This window comes from Argentina silus (genome assembly GCF_951799395.1).
Source record: "Argentina silus genome assembly, chromosome: 16".
In the NCBI taxonomy this organism is placed as follows: Eukaryota; Metazoa; Chordata; class Actinopteri; order Argentiniformes; family Argentinidae; genus Argentina; species Argentina silus.
The window spans coordinates 6,721,692-6,738,868 of NC_139670.1; the positions used below are offsets into that span (position 1 = coordinate 6,721,692).

Below are 17,177 nucleotides of genomic sequence, written 5' to 3' on the forward strand. Positions count from 1 at the left end.
TTCCTAAACCTAAGTCAAATCATTAGATGAAATAGAATTATGTTTTGATTATCACTTGTTTTGATATTCAACAAAACTCAAGTAGCAGCCTCTTGAAAGCGGCAAGTGTCATTCTTCACAATCACATTTACTACACGGACGATTTATACAGACGAACACAGTGGTTACTATAGAAACCGGTCATATCACGGAAGAGCGGGAGATCTGCCAGTCAACAAGCGAAGTTGGTTTGCAAATGTACCCAGCTACTGGTTGAATACTAAGTGAGTAAGAGCTAGTTAGCTAACATCAAATACTTTCTTTATACATGTTGACCATGTGGAACGAACTCTGCATGTTGTGGTGGCGTCACATTTACAGCGACTGTGTGTGTCACATCATTATGTTTCTTTACTTGTATCAGACTCAATAAGTTAGTTATCTATCACATCTATCATACAGTTAGATTGTAAAGCAAGCTACAAGATTCCAACTAAACAATTCAAGAATGATGCTGTGTGTGTGTGTGTGTGTGTGTGTGTGTGTGTGTGTGTGTGTGTGTGTGTGTGTGTGTGTGTGTGTGTGTGTGTGTTAATCAGAATCAGAATCAGAATTATTTTATTTGGCCAAGTATATTTGTACATTATAAAAGGGGCATGTACACTATAAATTAGAATAATTTTAAATAATTATAAATTACACTGTCAGTGCATTGTTTGTGTGACAGGGTGATGGTGGTGGTGGGGGGGGGTCAGAGAGAGGCAGGGGGCTTGGTTGTGAGCCCCACTGCCATAGGAAAGAAACTGTTCAGGTGGCGCGAACATGTGTACACATCTCAGTCATGCAGGCCAGTGGAGATGATGGAGGAGACCTTGAGGCTCAGCTGGCCTGTAAGGAGAGGGAGTGGAAGGAGCTCCAGTCTCTACGTGTCCAGCAGCTGGAGAGCTCCCTCCGTGATGCCCAGGAACAGTTCTCCCTGCTCAGGCCACGCTTCCAGCAGCTCAGGGAGGACTTCCGCTTCAACCTGGCCGTGCTGGAGGAACGCGACCGTGAGCTGGAGAGATATGATGCCATGGCTGCCCGCGCTCAAGTCACGGAGACCGCCAGGCATGTGATGTCATTTTGGGCTGTCTTCCATTCCTAATCATTGTCTCCTTCCCTTCTGCCCTTGTGTACTCCCCTTCATATCCGACGACTTGGGCGTAGTAATGCAACGTAGACCCAATGAGTTACTACCACGTGCAATCGTATCTGCAAAGGGGAGGAAATGAGGTTGCAGGAGGGAGGGGATAATCCAATGGAAAGAAATGCTGCTTTGGTAATGTTATAGTGACAAAGACAATGACATCAGATGACTATCCAGGCTGAATAATAATACAATTGTGTTGAATGCAGACAGGAGGAGATGAGCCAGCTACGCATCCAGATAGCCAAGCTGCAGGAGGAGAGGGAGAGGGAGGCCAGGGAGAGGGGAGAGGACCAGAGACGCAACCAGCAAAGAGCTGCAGAACACAGGCTGCAGATGGAGAGACTACAGAGGTAAAAAGGGAGGAGAGGAGAGGAGAGGAGAGGAGAGGAGAGGAGAGGAGAGGAGAGGAGAGGAGAGGAGAGGAGGGTTGGTGTGCTTGCTCGTTCACTTGTGTACAATCACAAATCAACTCCTAGCCCATATTACCTAGACACTTCTTAATGCCCCCTTCCAGATCTGAAGGGACGGGATAGATGTAAGCACCAAGCTAAGAGAGGGTGGCTAAGGTGGGTGGCAAATCTTGACACACTCATTATGGTTTATGCTGTTAGATTCTGGGTTTTAGAGTCTAACACAGCACCATCACCGTAGTGAAATTGAATGCTGAAATAGAAGAAAAGCTCTAGAGACTACATTTCCCGCACTGTCTCCACTCACGACTGTGACTCACGACTGAGACTCATGACTGTGTCATTATGAGTCAATGACAGCATCTGCAGCCGGAGGAGGACAGCATAATGGCCATGCTGAGATGAAGATGTTAAAGGCCAATCATGACTCCAACGCCACATTATTAACACTGATGAAACTAAGATTCTTGGGTACTCCCCGATGTTACCTTGTGGGAGAATGTTCCACAGAGAAGAGAGAAAATAGCACATCATGAGAGCTGCAATAGCACATCATGCTTGAAACTAGGCTCATGGCTGTTCAATACATGTTACACAGTTCGCACACGGTTTCTATGCAGTCCATCAATACACATGGCATGACGCCCTATACATACCCCCATAGTGACTCATCAGACCCATCTGTGTGGGTATATATAGACTGGTTTAAGTAGCCTATTCACATGGCCTTTAACATTTGAGCTCTTTGTTAAGCAAAGGGTCTCATCTGGGCCCCTTAATCAAACCTTCTCCTGGGTGTTCATCCTTTGTGGAACATAGTTGTATTTGCTCTACTAGCAATATTCAAGGCATTTGATTGAAAACTGAAAATTTGACTGTTTGTTTGCCAGTGCCATAATGGGTTTAACATGTGTGTGTGTCCGTGTGTGTGTGTGCGTGTGTGTGTGTGTCAGCTCTAAGACTGGTGACATTCAGAAGCAGAGGGAGGAGTATGAGGGGATGAAACGAGATCTCCAATGCCGGATACAGGAGGTGGAGGGAGAGTTGGCACTGCAGAGACAGGTACACACACACACACACACACACACACACATACACACACACACACACACACACACACACACACACACACACACAGGATCTCCAATAGCAGAGAGAACTGTCTCATGGTAGAGGTAAGAGCCAACAAGTCACGACAGCACGGCTGCAGTTGAGAAACCATGCCTGCTCGCACCCATGCACACTGCGTCACTCACACACACTGGTACAAAAACACACACACACACACACACACACACACACACGTACACACACGTACACACACGTACACACATTATCTATTACAACATACCCTCAGCAAGGGAAGTGGGAGCTGCGGAAGACCACTTTCTGGTTTTCACTGAATAGCCTCATCCAATCACAAAGGCCTTAGCTGTCTGAGTCCTTTCTAAGTACGTAGACCCTAATCCATTTACAGAAGATCAGCCAGAGACCTTTCCACTCTGAGCCCAAACAAAGAAACACTAAATCTACCCCCATTGCATGACTATTAGTTAATTTGACTGCCAGGCGTGTGTGTGTGTGTGTGTGTGTGTGTGTGTGTGTGTGTGTGTGTGTGTGTGTGTGTGTGTGTGTGTGTGTGTGTGTGTGTGTGTGCGTGTGTGTGTGCGTGTGTGTGTGCGTGTGTGTGTGTGTGTGTGTGGATACCTCCCTCTGAGCGCCTCTCTCTGAGGTAATGGGAGAAGGTGCTAACCCCTGCTGTGATGAATGAGGCAGGATAAAGCTGCTCTGGTAGTGTTGGCTCTGGTGCTGCTGTCGGCCGGGAATAGGTCAGATGGAAACAGAACAGATCCAGTTCAAGGATGTCTACTTAAATTGGGATTTTTTCACGATCAACCATAACATTTCAGACATACCCTGAAACCTCTTTCAGCTCCTTACATTTGAGGAAAGCACTATCGTTGGAATGGGGGGGGTCCTATTTATATACAATAATTATTACACAATAATGATATACAATAACCAGATAGTTTGTACGTTAATAGAAGTCTGTTCTTCTGCCTCGTTTTAAGGAGATGATGGCAGACTTTGATAACAACCTGAGACAACGAGAGCATGAGTTTAACTTGAGAACGGACGAGATGCGCGTTGTGGTTCTGTCCCATGAACTCCAGGTGAGAAGTGTGTGTGTGTGTGTGTGTGTGTGTGTGTGTGTGTGTGTGTGTGTGTGTGTGTGTGTGTGTGTGTGTGTGTGTGTGTGTGTGTGTGTGTGTGTGTGTGTGTGTGTGTGCGTGCGTGTCCAGGCGAAGTTACTGGGAAAAGAGGAATGAAAGGTTGTTGTTAGTGCGTTTCTCTGATGTGCGGGTGTGTGTGTGTGTGTGTGTGTGTGTGTGTGTCTGCGTGTGTACCCCAGGTGAAGCTGCTCTCTAAGGAGACAGAGGTGCACTCTCAGGCCCAGACTCAGGCTGTAGAGGCCCTGAAGGCCTCAGAAGAGCTCTGCCAGCACACACACACTCAGCTGCGGCGCAGAGACTGGGAGATAAAGGACATCACTGCTGTTAAGGACAGCAGGTACAAACAACAACCAGTGTGACCCTGTGTGTGTGATTGTCTCCAGTTGCTTTGGATCTAGAAACATCTTTGACTATTTGAGGTGAGAGTGACTATGATTATCATTTCTCAGGATAAAGGAGCTTGAGGACAAATTGAGGATGATTGACATCAAGAGGAAGAAAGAGGAGGAGACGTACAACAAAAAGTGAGTCCTGCAGATTCCACAGATATCACAGACAGCAATGACAATGATAGTGTATAGAGTGGTAGAGACAATGATTCTGAGGCCCAAAATTGGCAAAGTGTCCCTTTAAGGCAACCTCACGGCAGTGACTTCGGGTTCACGTTTACGAGTTGGATGATTTTGGTTTCTTGTCCTGATTATGTAGAATAATAGTAGGCAGAACCCTTAACATTTAAGTTTTGAAGCACATTGTGTAACATGCACAGGGTTTAGCCGTGTAAAAGCACTTTTACATTTCCCATTTTTCTGGAAACCTTAGGCACGAGGAGCTGGACCGGGCCGTGCGTGAGAGAGACGGCCAGCTGGAGGCCCTGCGGGAGGCTCACGGAGAGCAGCTACGTCAGGTGGAGAAACACACCGCTGGACTACAGGCACAACTGGACACCATGGCAGCACAGATACGCAGGACCCAGAAAGACCATGAAGACACACTGACACACAGAGATCAGCAGATAGAGCGGTGAGAGAGTGAGAGAGTGTGTGTGCGTGTGCGCGCGCATCTGTCTGTCTGTCTGTCGTGTGTGTGTGTGTGTGTGTGTGTGTGTGTGTGTGTGTGTGTGTGTGTGGAGAGAGAGAGAGAGAGAGAGAGAAGGGAGGTATGTGTGGACAAGTTTGTTTGGAATTATGCTTTTTCTGTGTTTGGGAATGTTTATGTTACACCCAGGCTATGTTTATTGCGAGGCCTTCCCTGTCCAAAGTGATCTTAGTCCTCAGCCATGGAGTACGTGGGCGTGTCAGGCAGATGCTGTCAGAGAGATGTGATTATGTATATTATGTGTGAAACAGATGAGAGAGAGCTTTAAACAGCCCCAGCCCCTCTCTCTCTCTCTCTCTCTCTCTCTCTCTCTCTCTCTCTCTCTCTCTCTCTCTCTCTCTCTTTTTCTCTCTCTCTCTCTCTCTCTCAAAGGGATGAAACACAGTGTTTATCACCAATCAAACTCATTCTATTAAGGGCTCAGTACCATGTTGAGTCCTGTGCTGTGTGTTGAAGGCTGCGCACTGAGCTGGAGACCACTCGGAGCAGCTGGGACACGCACATCACTCAGGTCTCCAAGGAAACCGTCGCCAAGGACACGGAGCTGCTGGCCCTGCAGGAGAGAGAGGCCAAACTCAGGACAGACCTGGAGAGGAGCAGGGGGGAGACAGAGAGGTGAGGGGGGGGGGAGGGGGGAGACAGGAGTGAGGGAGGGGGGAAGGGGGGAGACAAAGAAGTGAGGTGGAAGAGTGTGTTTAAATGTGTGTGTCTGTGTGTGTGTGTGTGTGTGTGTGTGTGTGTGTGTGTGTGTGTGTGTGTGTGTGTGTGTGTGTGTGTCAGGTATAAACAGCAGCTGTGTGCTGGCGTGGAGCGGGAGAAGGCTCTGGAGCAGAGGAGGGTTCAGGTGGAGCTGGACTGGCAGCGTCGCTGTGAGGACGCCAAGGCACAACACTACCTGCACAGTGAAGGGTTAATACAGGGCCTGACCCAGGCCAGAGACCAGGTGAGACTTACACATACACTACAGGTACACTTAGACACAACACTACTCCACCTGCACAGTGAAGGGTTAATACAGGGCCTGACCCAGGCCAGAGACCAGGTGAGACTTACACAGGATTAGCAGCATAAAGTGTCATCATAAAATGAAGATGATGATGATGATGATGATGATAAATGTGATTTCAGCCCAGCCCTCTCTCCTGTTTTGTCTAGGCTGCAGCAGAGCTGAGGGAGAGAGACAGAGATCTACAGGACATGACTGCGTTACTGCGCACCGTTACCATGGAGAGAGACCAGGCACTGCAGGTGAGACTACAAAGGGTGCTGGAGAGTCTAGTCATGCCTACAGGTGTGTGTGTGTGTGTGTGTGTGTGCGGGCGTGCGTGTGTGTGTGCGTGCGTGCGTGCGTGCGTGTGTGCGTGCGTGAGTGAGTGAGTGAGTGAGTAAATAAAACGCCTCAGCATAGATAACCTTCTATATACATAACGAGTTGTTACCACAGCTATTCTAAAAATAGTTTGAATTCCACATGGAGAGGGGGAGTGTGGTAGTAGGGGTGAGGCTAGAGGCCTGAACGATCCACTGTCCTCTCTCCCTGCATCCAAGCAGGCCATTAATCTTCAGCATTTAGGCGTCTTTAAATAGAAGCTCCGGTGATGCTGACGGACAGACATGCTCCCTGATTCTCACATTCTGGCTGACCTTTTACGGCCTCCAACAGTCTACAACAGCCAAATCAATGGCCGACTGGCCGGTCTGTGTGCGTGTGTGCGTGTGTGCGTGTGTGCGTGTGTGTGTGTGTGTGTGTGTGTGTGTGTGTGACAGAGACAGTGGCACAGACGGAGGGAGGGGGAGTGAAAAAGAGAGAGGGGAGGTGAGGTGGACCGTAGGGAAAACGGAGAGAAGGCCCCCCCCCCCCCCACCACCACCACCACCACCACCACCACCACCACCATCTCGACCCGACCACGACCTCCCCAGCTCCTGTTAACACCACCTCTATCACCACAGCATGTGTCTCTCTCTGTCTGTTTGACTGTTAGGCTGTTGACATTGGAGTCTCTTCACTTGTTTCATCACTAAGGGTATATGGCTTATCTGGTTTTATTCCTCCTGGCGTGAGGAAGCTTCCTAATCTCAAGTTCATAACCTCAATGTGATACAGCAGGTCCCCTGCAAGCTCCTATCTGGTCTTGCCCGTTCTCTTTTTAAATCCACTTCAGGGTATTTTGGAGGATGGTTCTACGTTACGTTGAGCTGTTCTTTGATTCAAAAGTTGTCTTGTTCCCCATTCTTCAGTGTAGCTTTTTGACTCTGTTTTCTATCTCTCTTGATTCTGTCACCCTATCAAGGCCTCTCTCTCTCTCTCTCTCTCTCTCTCTCTCTCTCTTTTTTTTCTCTCTCTCTCGCACACACACACACACACACACACACACTTACAGTGTTATCTCTCCCTGCTGATGCCCCTCAGTTACTGTTGAAGTGGGTTCATCCCGTCAAGAGCCTTTTTTAGGTGGCCTTTCCTTCAGCAGCCGGTGGTCTGATAACCTTTGGTTGTTGGCTGGCTGCCAGACCAACATGCATACCTCTGTTGGCTCGGAACCTTCACATCACAGGGGCGAGAAGCCTTTTGGGGAGTTCCCTCCTCTGTTTTGATTTGAGGAGAGTCAATCATTGAAGCCTGAATGCTCATTTGACTGGAAAACAGAGTGGTCTTTCCCTAAGTTTGCTGACATGTAAAACATGACCCACCCCCCACCCCCCCCTCACACACACACACACACACACACACGCACACATGCAGACACACAGCTCTTGCATAACCAGTTGTCCTTGGGCAACAAGGTGCCCAAACTCCTCACCCTTGCCATTTCTCTGTGACTCTGTGAGGATGTGGTTGTCTTTTCCATCTGCCTGGGAGGAATGGACAGATGGGGCCGAGAGTTTATGGCGCTGACCACCTGGCGCGGCAGCTACGCTACGCTACAGCATATCAACCTGACATCCATCTGCCGTGGCGCGCACAGTGATGTCATCACCAGCGAGTGGACCGTACCTCTTCGTCAAACTGAGCATTTGGACATCGGCATCTGAATATCGACCCGTGAATCGTCCAGTGCTTTTGAAATTACACGGTCAATGAAATGGTGATGTGTCAGCGTGTAAGGGCCGTCATAAGGTGTCAATCTCTCAGGCTGTATGACCTCAAGACCCTCAACACGTCATGGATATAATGTGCTTTCATGAGCCGCTCATGTTGCCACTAATTAACCACAGACTCAGGATCAGGTTCAGTTTACACCCTCCTGATGATTTCAGTTCAGATTGGGGTGAGGGTAATCTGATCCTAGAACTGTGGTTGAGGGACAACTCCTATGTCTGGAACAGGACCCTCTGGGTGAGGGCCAAAGAGCAGGTGTTTACGGCTTCCTGAAAAGGTTGTGACCCCCCTTGTGCTTTTTCTTGTTGAATTTTGAACAAGCAGAATCGGAGCATCAGTTTTCAATCCACCATTTGTCTCATTTGTCAAAGTAATGTCACTCCCTGAGCCAACAACTATACCATAAATGGTATGAAATGCTCAGGGTTGGTCTCCATCAACAGTTTATAATATTCTATATTAATAGTTTGTATTAAACCATCTTTGTCATCGTATCTTACAGTTTTTGAGTTAACAGAACACATTGTTATTCAAAAAAGATAAGATCTTTATAATAATCTAAGGTGTTTACAAATAGTTCAAAAAGATGTCCTGAACCACATGCAGACTTTTAGCTCCATCTAGTGGCCATGGGTTGAAAATGCTCTGTCACTAAGGTGATCTAAAACTGTTTTGTAAGACAGTTGTGTGTGTGTGTGTGTGTGTGTGTGTGTGTGTGTGTGTGTGTGTGTGTGTGTGTGTGTGTGTGTGTGTGTGTGTGTGTGTGTGTGTGTGTGTGTGTGTGTGTGTGTGTGTGTGTGTGTGTGTGTGTGTGTGTGTGTGTGTGTGTGTGTGTTTGTGTGTCTCTGTCCATTCATAGGGCTCCAGGCCTGGTGGTGAGGGTGGAGGAGGCCTCGCCTCAGAGGAGATCCGTCGTGTCCAGCAGCAGAACAGCAGCCTGAGGGTGGTGGTGGCCCAGATGAGGAGGGACATGGAGAGTCTGATCCAGCCCTCTCCTCCTCCTCCAGCACCTCCTGATGCCTCCACCACCCAGCAACCTACTGGGCCCCTGGCCACAGCCCAGCCCGGTGACAGCTCCTCAAAGACCAGTCCAGCAGGTGTCAACACCCACACACATACAACAGTGTTCTAGATCTATGTCAACAGTACACACAAACACACCCACCCACACACACACACACACACACACACACACCTAACCCACCCACACCTAACCCACCCACACCCAACCGTCAACACCAGTACCTCACACCCACCTTCACCCAGTCTGCTGCTAGCCCCTAACTAGCCTAATGCCCAGCCCGACTGTGTCATCACCAACCCATTCACAGCTGAGCTAAACACACAAACACACTGACACACCGTAGCTGAGGTGTGTGTGTATTTTGTTGACATGTACCTCTGTTGACGTTGCCAGCCCCTAGGTATATTTATGGCCAACCATTGAGTATTTATAGGTGTGGCTTGCTGGTAATGGGATTGGTCTTAGATGAGCCACTCTCAACCTTTAGTAGATGGAGCAGGGGCGGTAGTTTAATCCTGCTCCAGGGGCACCTTTCAATAGGGAGCAGACGCAGACAGGACGAACTGGCTTAGTACTCCAGGCTAGCTGTGCTCTCAAGCCCATTGACATTGAACTATGTTTGCATTGGCTAATGTAAGGAATCTGTTGAAAGGAGAGTTGTGATTTTTACTACAGTGGCATTGCCGTGACAATCTATCAAATTAGATGAGTCATCGTGTTGTCTGTTTTTATTTTTTACGACGTTTTTTTTATGACAACGGACGGTAGGATGACTCATCTCATTTGACAGATAATTGTCATCCCACCTGCTTCTGCTCCCTGTGTACTGTGTGAGTTCCATGTAAACAGGGTGTGAGATTGGAACATGACACTTCTACTGCATGTCAACCAGTGAAGTTAACTTTACTGGAGAATGTGTGGTGACTTATAAGCCTCGGACCAATATAGAATAGACACATTCAGTATTCTGGGTTCTAATGGCCCATCCACTGTAATAGCAATATAAATGTATAATAATATTATTATTATATTTGTCCACTGGTTTACTGGAGTTTTGTATGTGTGTTCTCTCTCTCCCTGTGACAGCAGTGGGTACTGCAGAGTTTACCCAGGCTTTAGAGCAGGAGGTTACAGAGCTGAAGGCTCGCTGCAGGCGCCTAGAGGAGCAGCTAGAGGGCGCCACCAGACCTCACAACACCGCCACAGTTACCCCTGCAACCACACACGCTCCCGTCGCCCCGGACAACGCATACCTCCAGAACCACATCCGCTCCCTCAACGAGACCATCGGTAAGGAGAGGTAGCCGAGGGGCACGTGTCATAATAAGCACCCCTGGGTGCAGATGAAGGGGGCACCTCAATTGTCTAAAGTGGTGTCCTCTCCTGGTCTCCTCTCCGTCATCTGAACTAATGTAAAAGTAGAAGTGGACTGGGGAAGTTGAATTCCTGGTAGGCATCAAGCACGTTGTTTTCAGCTACACTGCTTCTAGATCCGTATAGAGGAAACATAACAGACCAGGAGAGGAAGCCACTGTTCCCTATTACTTACATGGTAAGTAATGGCTGCTGTGATCCTGACTTGTGTTGGGTCCTCTGCCCTGCTGAGATGGTGTGGTTTGATCCTGACTTGTGTTGGGGTCCTCTGCCCTGCTGAGATGGTGTGGTGTGTGTTGTCAGGTGGTCTGCGGGTGGAGAAGGTGGCCACCACAGCTGCTCTCAGGAAACAGGAAGTCAGGGTGGCCCACCTGGAGTCTGCCCTGGCTACTCTCACTCAACAGGTACTGATGCCATAGACGTTACTATAGGAACCTCTATGGGTCCCGTAACTCCACAGAGCAGTTTCTGATTGGATATGATAGATAGTTACACTGTGCTGCACTTCAGAGTAGACAAGGGATCTTATAGTGTCACTGATCACCCCCCCCCCCCTCTGTTTCTCCGTCCCTTTATCTCTCCATGCTCCCTCCCTCTCTCTCTCTCTCTCTCTCCATCTTCTCTTCATCTTCACAGTGCCACTCAAAGCAGCTGGAGGGTGAGGAGCTGCGTCTGGAACTGGCCAATCACAAGAGGAGCTGGTTGTCGGAGGAGGCGGGCCTTCGTCAGCGGTTGGCTGCTGTGGAGATGGAGCTGGAGGAGGTGAGGAGAGAGAAAGAGGAGTACCAGAAAGGAAGCATCCTCAACAACCTGGAGACGGTCGCCCTGGGCAACCAGGTAAGGGCCTGAAAGCCATCCTCACCCTGCACTCTGCAGGTGATAAGAAGCACTGAATTGACATGTGTTGCATTGTGTTGTCATAACCAGGTGTCTGCCCTGAAGCTGGACATCGCAAGTGGAAGAGAACCCATTGTCTGTGAAGAGGTATGTAAATCATGTCAGAGGGAGAAGACTTGTCTCACCTCTCTCTCACCATCTGTTTCTGTCTCTCTCCCTCTCCCTCTCCCCCTCACTCTCCCTCCCCCCCTCCCTCCCCCTCTCCCTCCCTCCCCCAGAGTGAGATGGTGAGGCAGCTGCAGGAGGAGAACCTCTGTTTGCGGCGGCAGCAGCAGCAGCTGGCGTCGGGCCTGAGGCTGGGTGGGACGGGGGGGCAGGGGGGGCAGGGGGGGAAGCTCAGCGCCCCCCCCCTCCTCCAGGCCAAGCTGAAGCAGGCAGCTCGCTGTATCGCCCGTCTGACCAGGGACAGGCAGCAGCTGATCGAGATGGGCAACCGCCTCCGTGCCCAGCTCACCCACGCGGGACTGGACGGTATGCTGCTAGAGTCAACACAGACTTGCCTCACACCTCCTAAGTACACCACTGTGCTCCGTATTACACACAGGGAGGTCTGTTCTTTACCATACACTTCTATCTGTCTGAACAATCTGTAGCGTAGCACGCCTTGCTCCCTGCTCTCCCGTGCCGTGATTGGCTAGGGAGTGTTGACAGCTACATATATATAGTGACTATCAATCCACATGGGACTTATTGGCTTTGATGGGTTAGTATAAACAGGAAGTGCCTCTGGGGTGTGATTGGGTTCGGAGTGTTGACAGGGACAGGAAGTGGTGAATGTCCTGTCTATTCTCCTGTGTTTCTCTTCCGCCCCACCGCCCTGATCCCTGCTGCTCCGAGGGATTACAGGGGAATCAGCAGAGCTCACACACAGCCGCAGGGGCCGGAGGAGAAGCACAAACACCCCGGACACAGGGAACAGGGACACACACACACACACACACACACACACACAGTCTCTCTGTCTGTTATTTTCTAACACTATCTTTCCCCCTCTCCCTCTCTCTCCCTCTCCCCCTCCCAGTTCCACAGGCTGCTCCTGAACCCTCCCTGGCCTCAGAGTTAGTCGTGCCGGAGCGAGACCCGTCTAGAGACCAGCAGGGTCGCCTCTCCGCTCTGGAACGGCTGCAGTACCAGCTGACCACACAGGTGACCCGTCTCACCTCTCAATACAGGGAATCTACGGGAGTGTTTAAGGATTTCCTCTCTCCGCGTGTCCTTTTTCAAGCATATGAACTGATACTGTAAAGACATGACAGGTGTGAGCAATGAGGGCCGTCACAACAGAGGCGAACAATCCAACGTAGTGCGTTTCTCTACACGACCCTCAGAGTAAAGCCGTGTTTTTCTTTCCCAGGAGCTGCAGTACGCCCAGAGGGAACAGAGGAGGGGGGCTCCTGCAGTGGTGTCTGAGAGCGAGAGTGGGGGCAGAGACAGACACGGGGCTGCCAACCCCTGGGGACAGGGGCACAAGGACACACATAGACATGAGGTGATCACACTGCCCAGACTGATATATCACCTGACCTGAGGACTGGTGCTGTAAGAGCTTGGTGTCTCCATTCACTAGATATCTTCATATTCAGTTGATTGTCCACAAATGAACAATGTTGATCTGGCCATACATAAGTAAACATTAGGTTATGAAATGTGACATTATTATTATTATTTTACTGAAATCAGCTTTAACATACTGGGGCCATGACCTTATTCTACTTGCTAGACGAGAGGGGGGGAGGAATGTCCTCTGAACATCTGTTTCTTTTCCTGTTCCTCAGCGCTCTAGGAGCAAGGAGAACACACCTCCTCTCCTTAGCCAATCACAGGCCTCCCTGCAGCTGGACGGGGGGGCGCGACCCTCCTGTAGCCCGTCTGGCCCTCTCCTGTCGTCTGTGACAACGGAGGGGTCACTGAGGGAGGTGTGGCAGATACTGGACAGAGGCCTGAGCCCCTCTATACTGACACCCAGACACAGCACAGAGAGAGGTGAGGATATCTGTCTGCCTGTCTGTCTGTCTGTCTGTCTGTCTGCCTGCCTGCCTGCCTGTCTTTCTCTCAGACAGACAGACAGACTATCCACCTTTTTATGGATTGCATGCTAATATGATTATCATTAACATGTGTTTGTAGTCCGCATAAAATCTGTAGTATATATAATTCTGTTACCCAATTTTCATCCTTTACCTTTTACATGTTGCATTTATGGCATTTATAAAACGTGTGAGTCTGCTTTGTGAGTCAAAGAATTTTATAAACCAACTGGTGTGTCTGCATTCTGTTGGGTATTTACCAGACCCGTCACAGTGAGGCCAGTATCACTCTGTCACAATACACACCCAAGGCTACACTTATCTGCCAAGTTGCTACAGTGCACTGGGCTGCAGTTCAGCATGACTAGGTTGTAAACCAAAAGGCATAAAGAAATAAAAGTGTTAAATGTTTCACAAAAAGGTTTTAATCTGGACACAGGGAAGGTGGGAGAGAGCTTCAGTCTGGACACAGGGAAGGTGGGAGAGAGCTTCAGCCTGGGCACGGGGAGGGTGGGAGGTTACCCAACGCATGGCCTTGTCTCTGGGCTGGGTCCCAGAGGGACAGGGTGAAGGCTCTGTGACGGTCCACTGTCCAGGGAACAGTTTCTCAACCATCCAACCATCTGGGACACGGGGGCTGACTGGAGATCTGTGATAGACATGAGGTAGACTGTTTCCAAACATACAGTAATACCCTGGGAAACAAATGTCAATTCTATTAGAGGACATTAGAAAACCGATGAGTATAACAGATTAAACTATCATCCTCCCACTGGTTTCTGAGAAAATTAAGACTGGGGGTTGAAGTATGTTGGATGAATCAGGTGTTTTAACAGGTTCACTACAGTATGTCCCTGTTGACACTGGCGTTGTTTACAGAGCTCAGGGCAGGCCTGGCACACACAGCCACGGCATGCTAGAGGATGTGCTGACTGATAATCTGGCACGGTGTGTGTGTGTGTGTGTGTGTGTGTGTGTGTGTGTGTGTGTGTGTGTGTGTGTGTGTGTGTGTGTGTGTGTGTGTGTGTGTGTGTGTGTGTGTGTGTGTGTGTGTGTGTGTGTGTGTGTGTGTGTGTGTGTGTGTGTGTGTGTGTGTCTTGCCTCAGCAGCGGCTGCCACAGTTGCCAAAAACAGTGTGGCCATCCCTAAGATTTGATTAGACCTGGAGCAGGCGTTGCTTCAGCCAGCAGCGGGCTGCCAAGGCTTTCCAAATGATAGCGCACGTTAAGGAAAAGACACATGGGTGGCACGTGTAGAAGAGGGGGGTGCAAGTCCCATGTGTAGCAAACCTCCACAAAGAACGCATATGGTAGATATCAGGCCTCTCTCATTAAACTGCTTGACAATGTATTGTTCCAGGGTAATGGAAGAAGAAGCTGAAGTTGTGTTTTCTATATCAGCTCGTCCACCAACGTTTCTTTAAGATTGATGTGTAGTGCAGCGGCATATAATTAGAATGACTAGAACAGACATTCCAATTCTAAGGAATGTTCCATCATCGGAGGACAGACAGCCGTCTTGGGTGTACTCTGAGAGTACAGTGAATTTTAGAACTATGCTCATTCTGTCCATTCTATTTCTGTGTATAGTCCTCTCTGTCAGGAGGTACAACCATGGTGTTGTCATGATAATGGAGATGTGTGTTGCCTCACAGATGGATGTGATAAGATGCTCTGTGTGTCTGTAGAGAGGTGGAGACACAATGTGTGCTCTGTGCATAACCAGCCATGCCAAAAAGATCTGCTGTGGCCACTGTCAGCCTTGAGGGACCACAGAGAAAGACACACTCAGTGACCCCCCTGGTCTATTGTTTTCAACCTGAGAAACACCTTACAGGGAGGCTGGTTTCAGTGCCAGCAGGCTTTAAATGCATCACTTGAACGGTTCAAAACAAGAGGCTTTGACAGCTTCACCAGGCATCGCTGAGTGTCTTAAGTGTTTCTCTATAGGAATGAGCGGCGATACACTGGCTGTATGGAACTGGGGTAGCGGGGAACTCTACTGAAACACTCTGACTGCTCTCTCTGCCCATTTCACAAAACAGGAAGAGATTCAGTCAGTGGTATTTATTAGGCAGAGACTAAGATTGCCTTTGATAACAACTGAAAAAGGTGTGCCTCAATATGCTTTTGAATTGGATGGGGTTGGGCCCCAAGCAACTACGGGGCCATTTTCAAGGCTTTTGTTTTGTTCAGGACTGTCCTTTTAGAAAATGTTGTGAGAACTAAAACCTGTAACACAAGATACAGTATCAATTTCACCTTTTGTAACAGCAGTTGCCCAAGAAAGCATTGGCTAGTGGTGGTTCTTGGGGTACTCTCTCCTCCCTGTACCACAATAGAATATCCATTCTGTGTGACTTTGGAAAATCTGGAAAATTATTTCTTACATTATTCCTCTGCTGTGCCAATCCCTGTTTTTACCTGTCTGTGCACTCGCAGATGAGGTGGAGCCGACCAGACAGGACCTGAGTGAAACCAGCCCTGAAGGCTTGAGGCTGCAGGGGTCCAGAGCACCTGTCCAAGAGAGGAGGAAACCCACGAGACCTGCCTCTGAGACCGCCAGGAAAACCAAGACTGCTGGGAGGGGTTGCAAGATCAGGAACTACAACATGAAAGACTAATAGATAGGGTTAGTGGTAGTCTACTGTCAGGGTGCCAGTCTGTCTGTGCTGCAGGACAAGGTAGTGTTGTCGAATGCAGATATATTATATCTCTCAAATCATGACAAATATTCGTTTTTGTGTTTCGGTGCAAGTGGTGCTGAACAGTCCTCTCAGGTCTCTACATCACTGTATTGATTTAGTACAGAATCATGAATACAGTATCTGGTGTGCTGTTTTGTACATTATTGTTTTAATAAAACTGATTATGATCTTTGTTGAATAAAAACTAAAATATACATATACATTTTCATAGTAAGATTTGTACAAATTATTATTTCATTTAGTCGTATTTTTACTGTTTCAAGTCTTAATGTGCCTTTTGTCCAGGTGAAGTGGTTGACCTGGTTATATTTGTGGTTCTACTAGGAGGAAATACATATTCTACAGTTAGAACATCTCGCAACGTTGAACTCTAGAAACCCTGACAGTCAGACGAGCCTCTGTGATTACATCACCATCTTTGTGTCCTGGCAACAAGCTCCTCCCCTCCTATCGTCACATCACCTTATATCCTAGCAACACCCACACACCCCCGCTCTATGATTGGTTCATTTCTACCTCTTTTGGGTGTGTACCACGTGTCAACCGGTGTAAAAGTATACGGCGTCAACGCCGACTGTACAGGAGACAAGACGTTTGCCGGTGACTACTGTAAATAAAAAATAACAGACAAACACTTAGTTCCGTTAGGAGCTGATGTATTTCCCCCTCAATACAATAATGGTTAAACATGCATTTACATTTTGGGAAATAGGATATTCTTAGAATATTGTGTTATAGACAAACGCTATAATACTTATACCAGCTATGAGCACCAGATGAGAAAATCCAACTATTTTTTTCTTTGTAAATGCCTCACAATAAACACTTTGCGTACGTCATAACAAAAATTCAGTATATAAAGTCACTATATTTCTTCAAACCTGACTACATTACTAGTGACAATTGGGATTCCTCTATTCGACCAGAGGATGTCACTATGGACCAGAGCACTTTATGTTATTACACTTCCTGCCAATCATATCCAGTACTGTTACAGTAATATTGAAATAAGTATTTAAAATACAGTTGAGTACTAATCTGGGCTTGTTTAACCACTGAAGCTTTTAATACATTTCATTGTTGTTACATAACAAATATACTTGAATTTATAATAAGATTACACTAAATTATTTAG

At 48.2% G+C, this 17,177-nt stretch overlaps 1 protein-coding gene across 2 annotated transcripts; it reads left to right on the forward strand.

The window, feature by feature from the left end:
• The first annotated feature begins 208 nt into the window (after window positions 1–208).
• On the forward strand, window positions 209–16,631 carry ccdc57 (coiled-coil domain containing 57). 2 transcript variants are annotated; one of them, XM_083687207.1, is made up of 21 exons: window positions 209–263; window positions 819–1,090; window positions 1,379–1,518; window positions 2,532–2,640; window positions 3,651–3,752; window positions 3,992–4,149; window positions 4,262–4,336; window positions 4,635–4,835; window positions 5,367–5,525; window positions 5,691–5,853; window positions 6,066–6,158; window positions 8,873–9,110; window positions 10,127–10,327; window positions 10,715–10,815; window positions 11,048–11,248; window positions 11,339–11,395; window positions 11,527–11,779; window positions 12,330–12,454; window positions 12,663–12,797; window positions 13,084–13,291; window positions 15,777–16,631. In XM_083687207.1, exons 2-21 carry the CDS (start codon window positions 821–823, stop codon window positions 15,956–15,958), a joined length of 3,171 nt encoding a protein of 1,056 aa, XP_083543333.1. In that variant the 5' UTR covers window positions 209–263; window positions 819–820; the 3' UTR covers window positions 15,959–16,631. The 2 variants fall into 2 exon arrangements, with proteins under 2 accessions (XP_083543333.1, XP_083543332.1); XM_083687206.1 differs by having other exon boundaries at window positions 10,124–10,327; window positions 15,777–16,630.
• Window positions 16,632–17,177: the final 546 nt, after the last annotated feature.

Coding starts and splice junctions, on each gene's coding strand:
- ccdc57 (XM_083687206.1), top strand. CDS start 821: ATGCAGGCCAGTGGAGATGATGGAGGAGACCTTGAGGCTCAGCTGGCC. Junction 10,816..11,047: donor TGGCTACTCTCACTCAACAG/GTACTGATGCCA, acceptor TCATCTTCACAG/TGCCACTCAAAGCAGCTGGA. Junction 11,396..11,526: donor AACCCATTGTCTGTGAAGAG/GTATGTAAATCA, acceptor TCCCTCCCCCAG/AGTGAGATGGTGAGGCAGCT.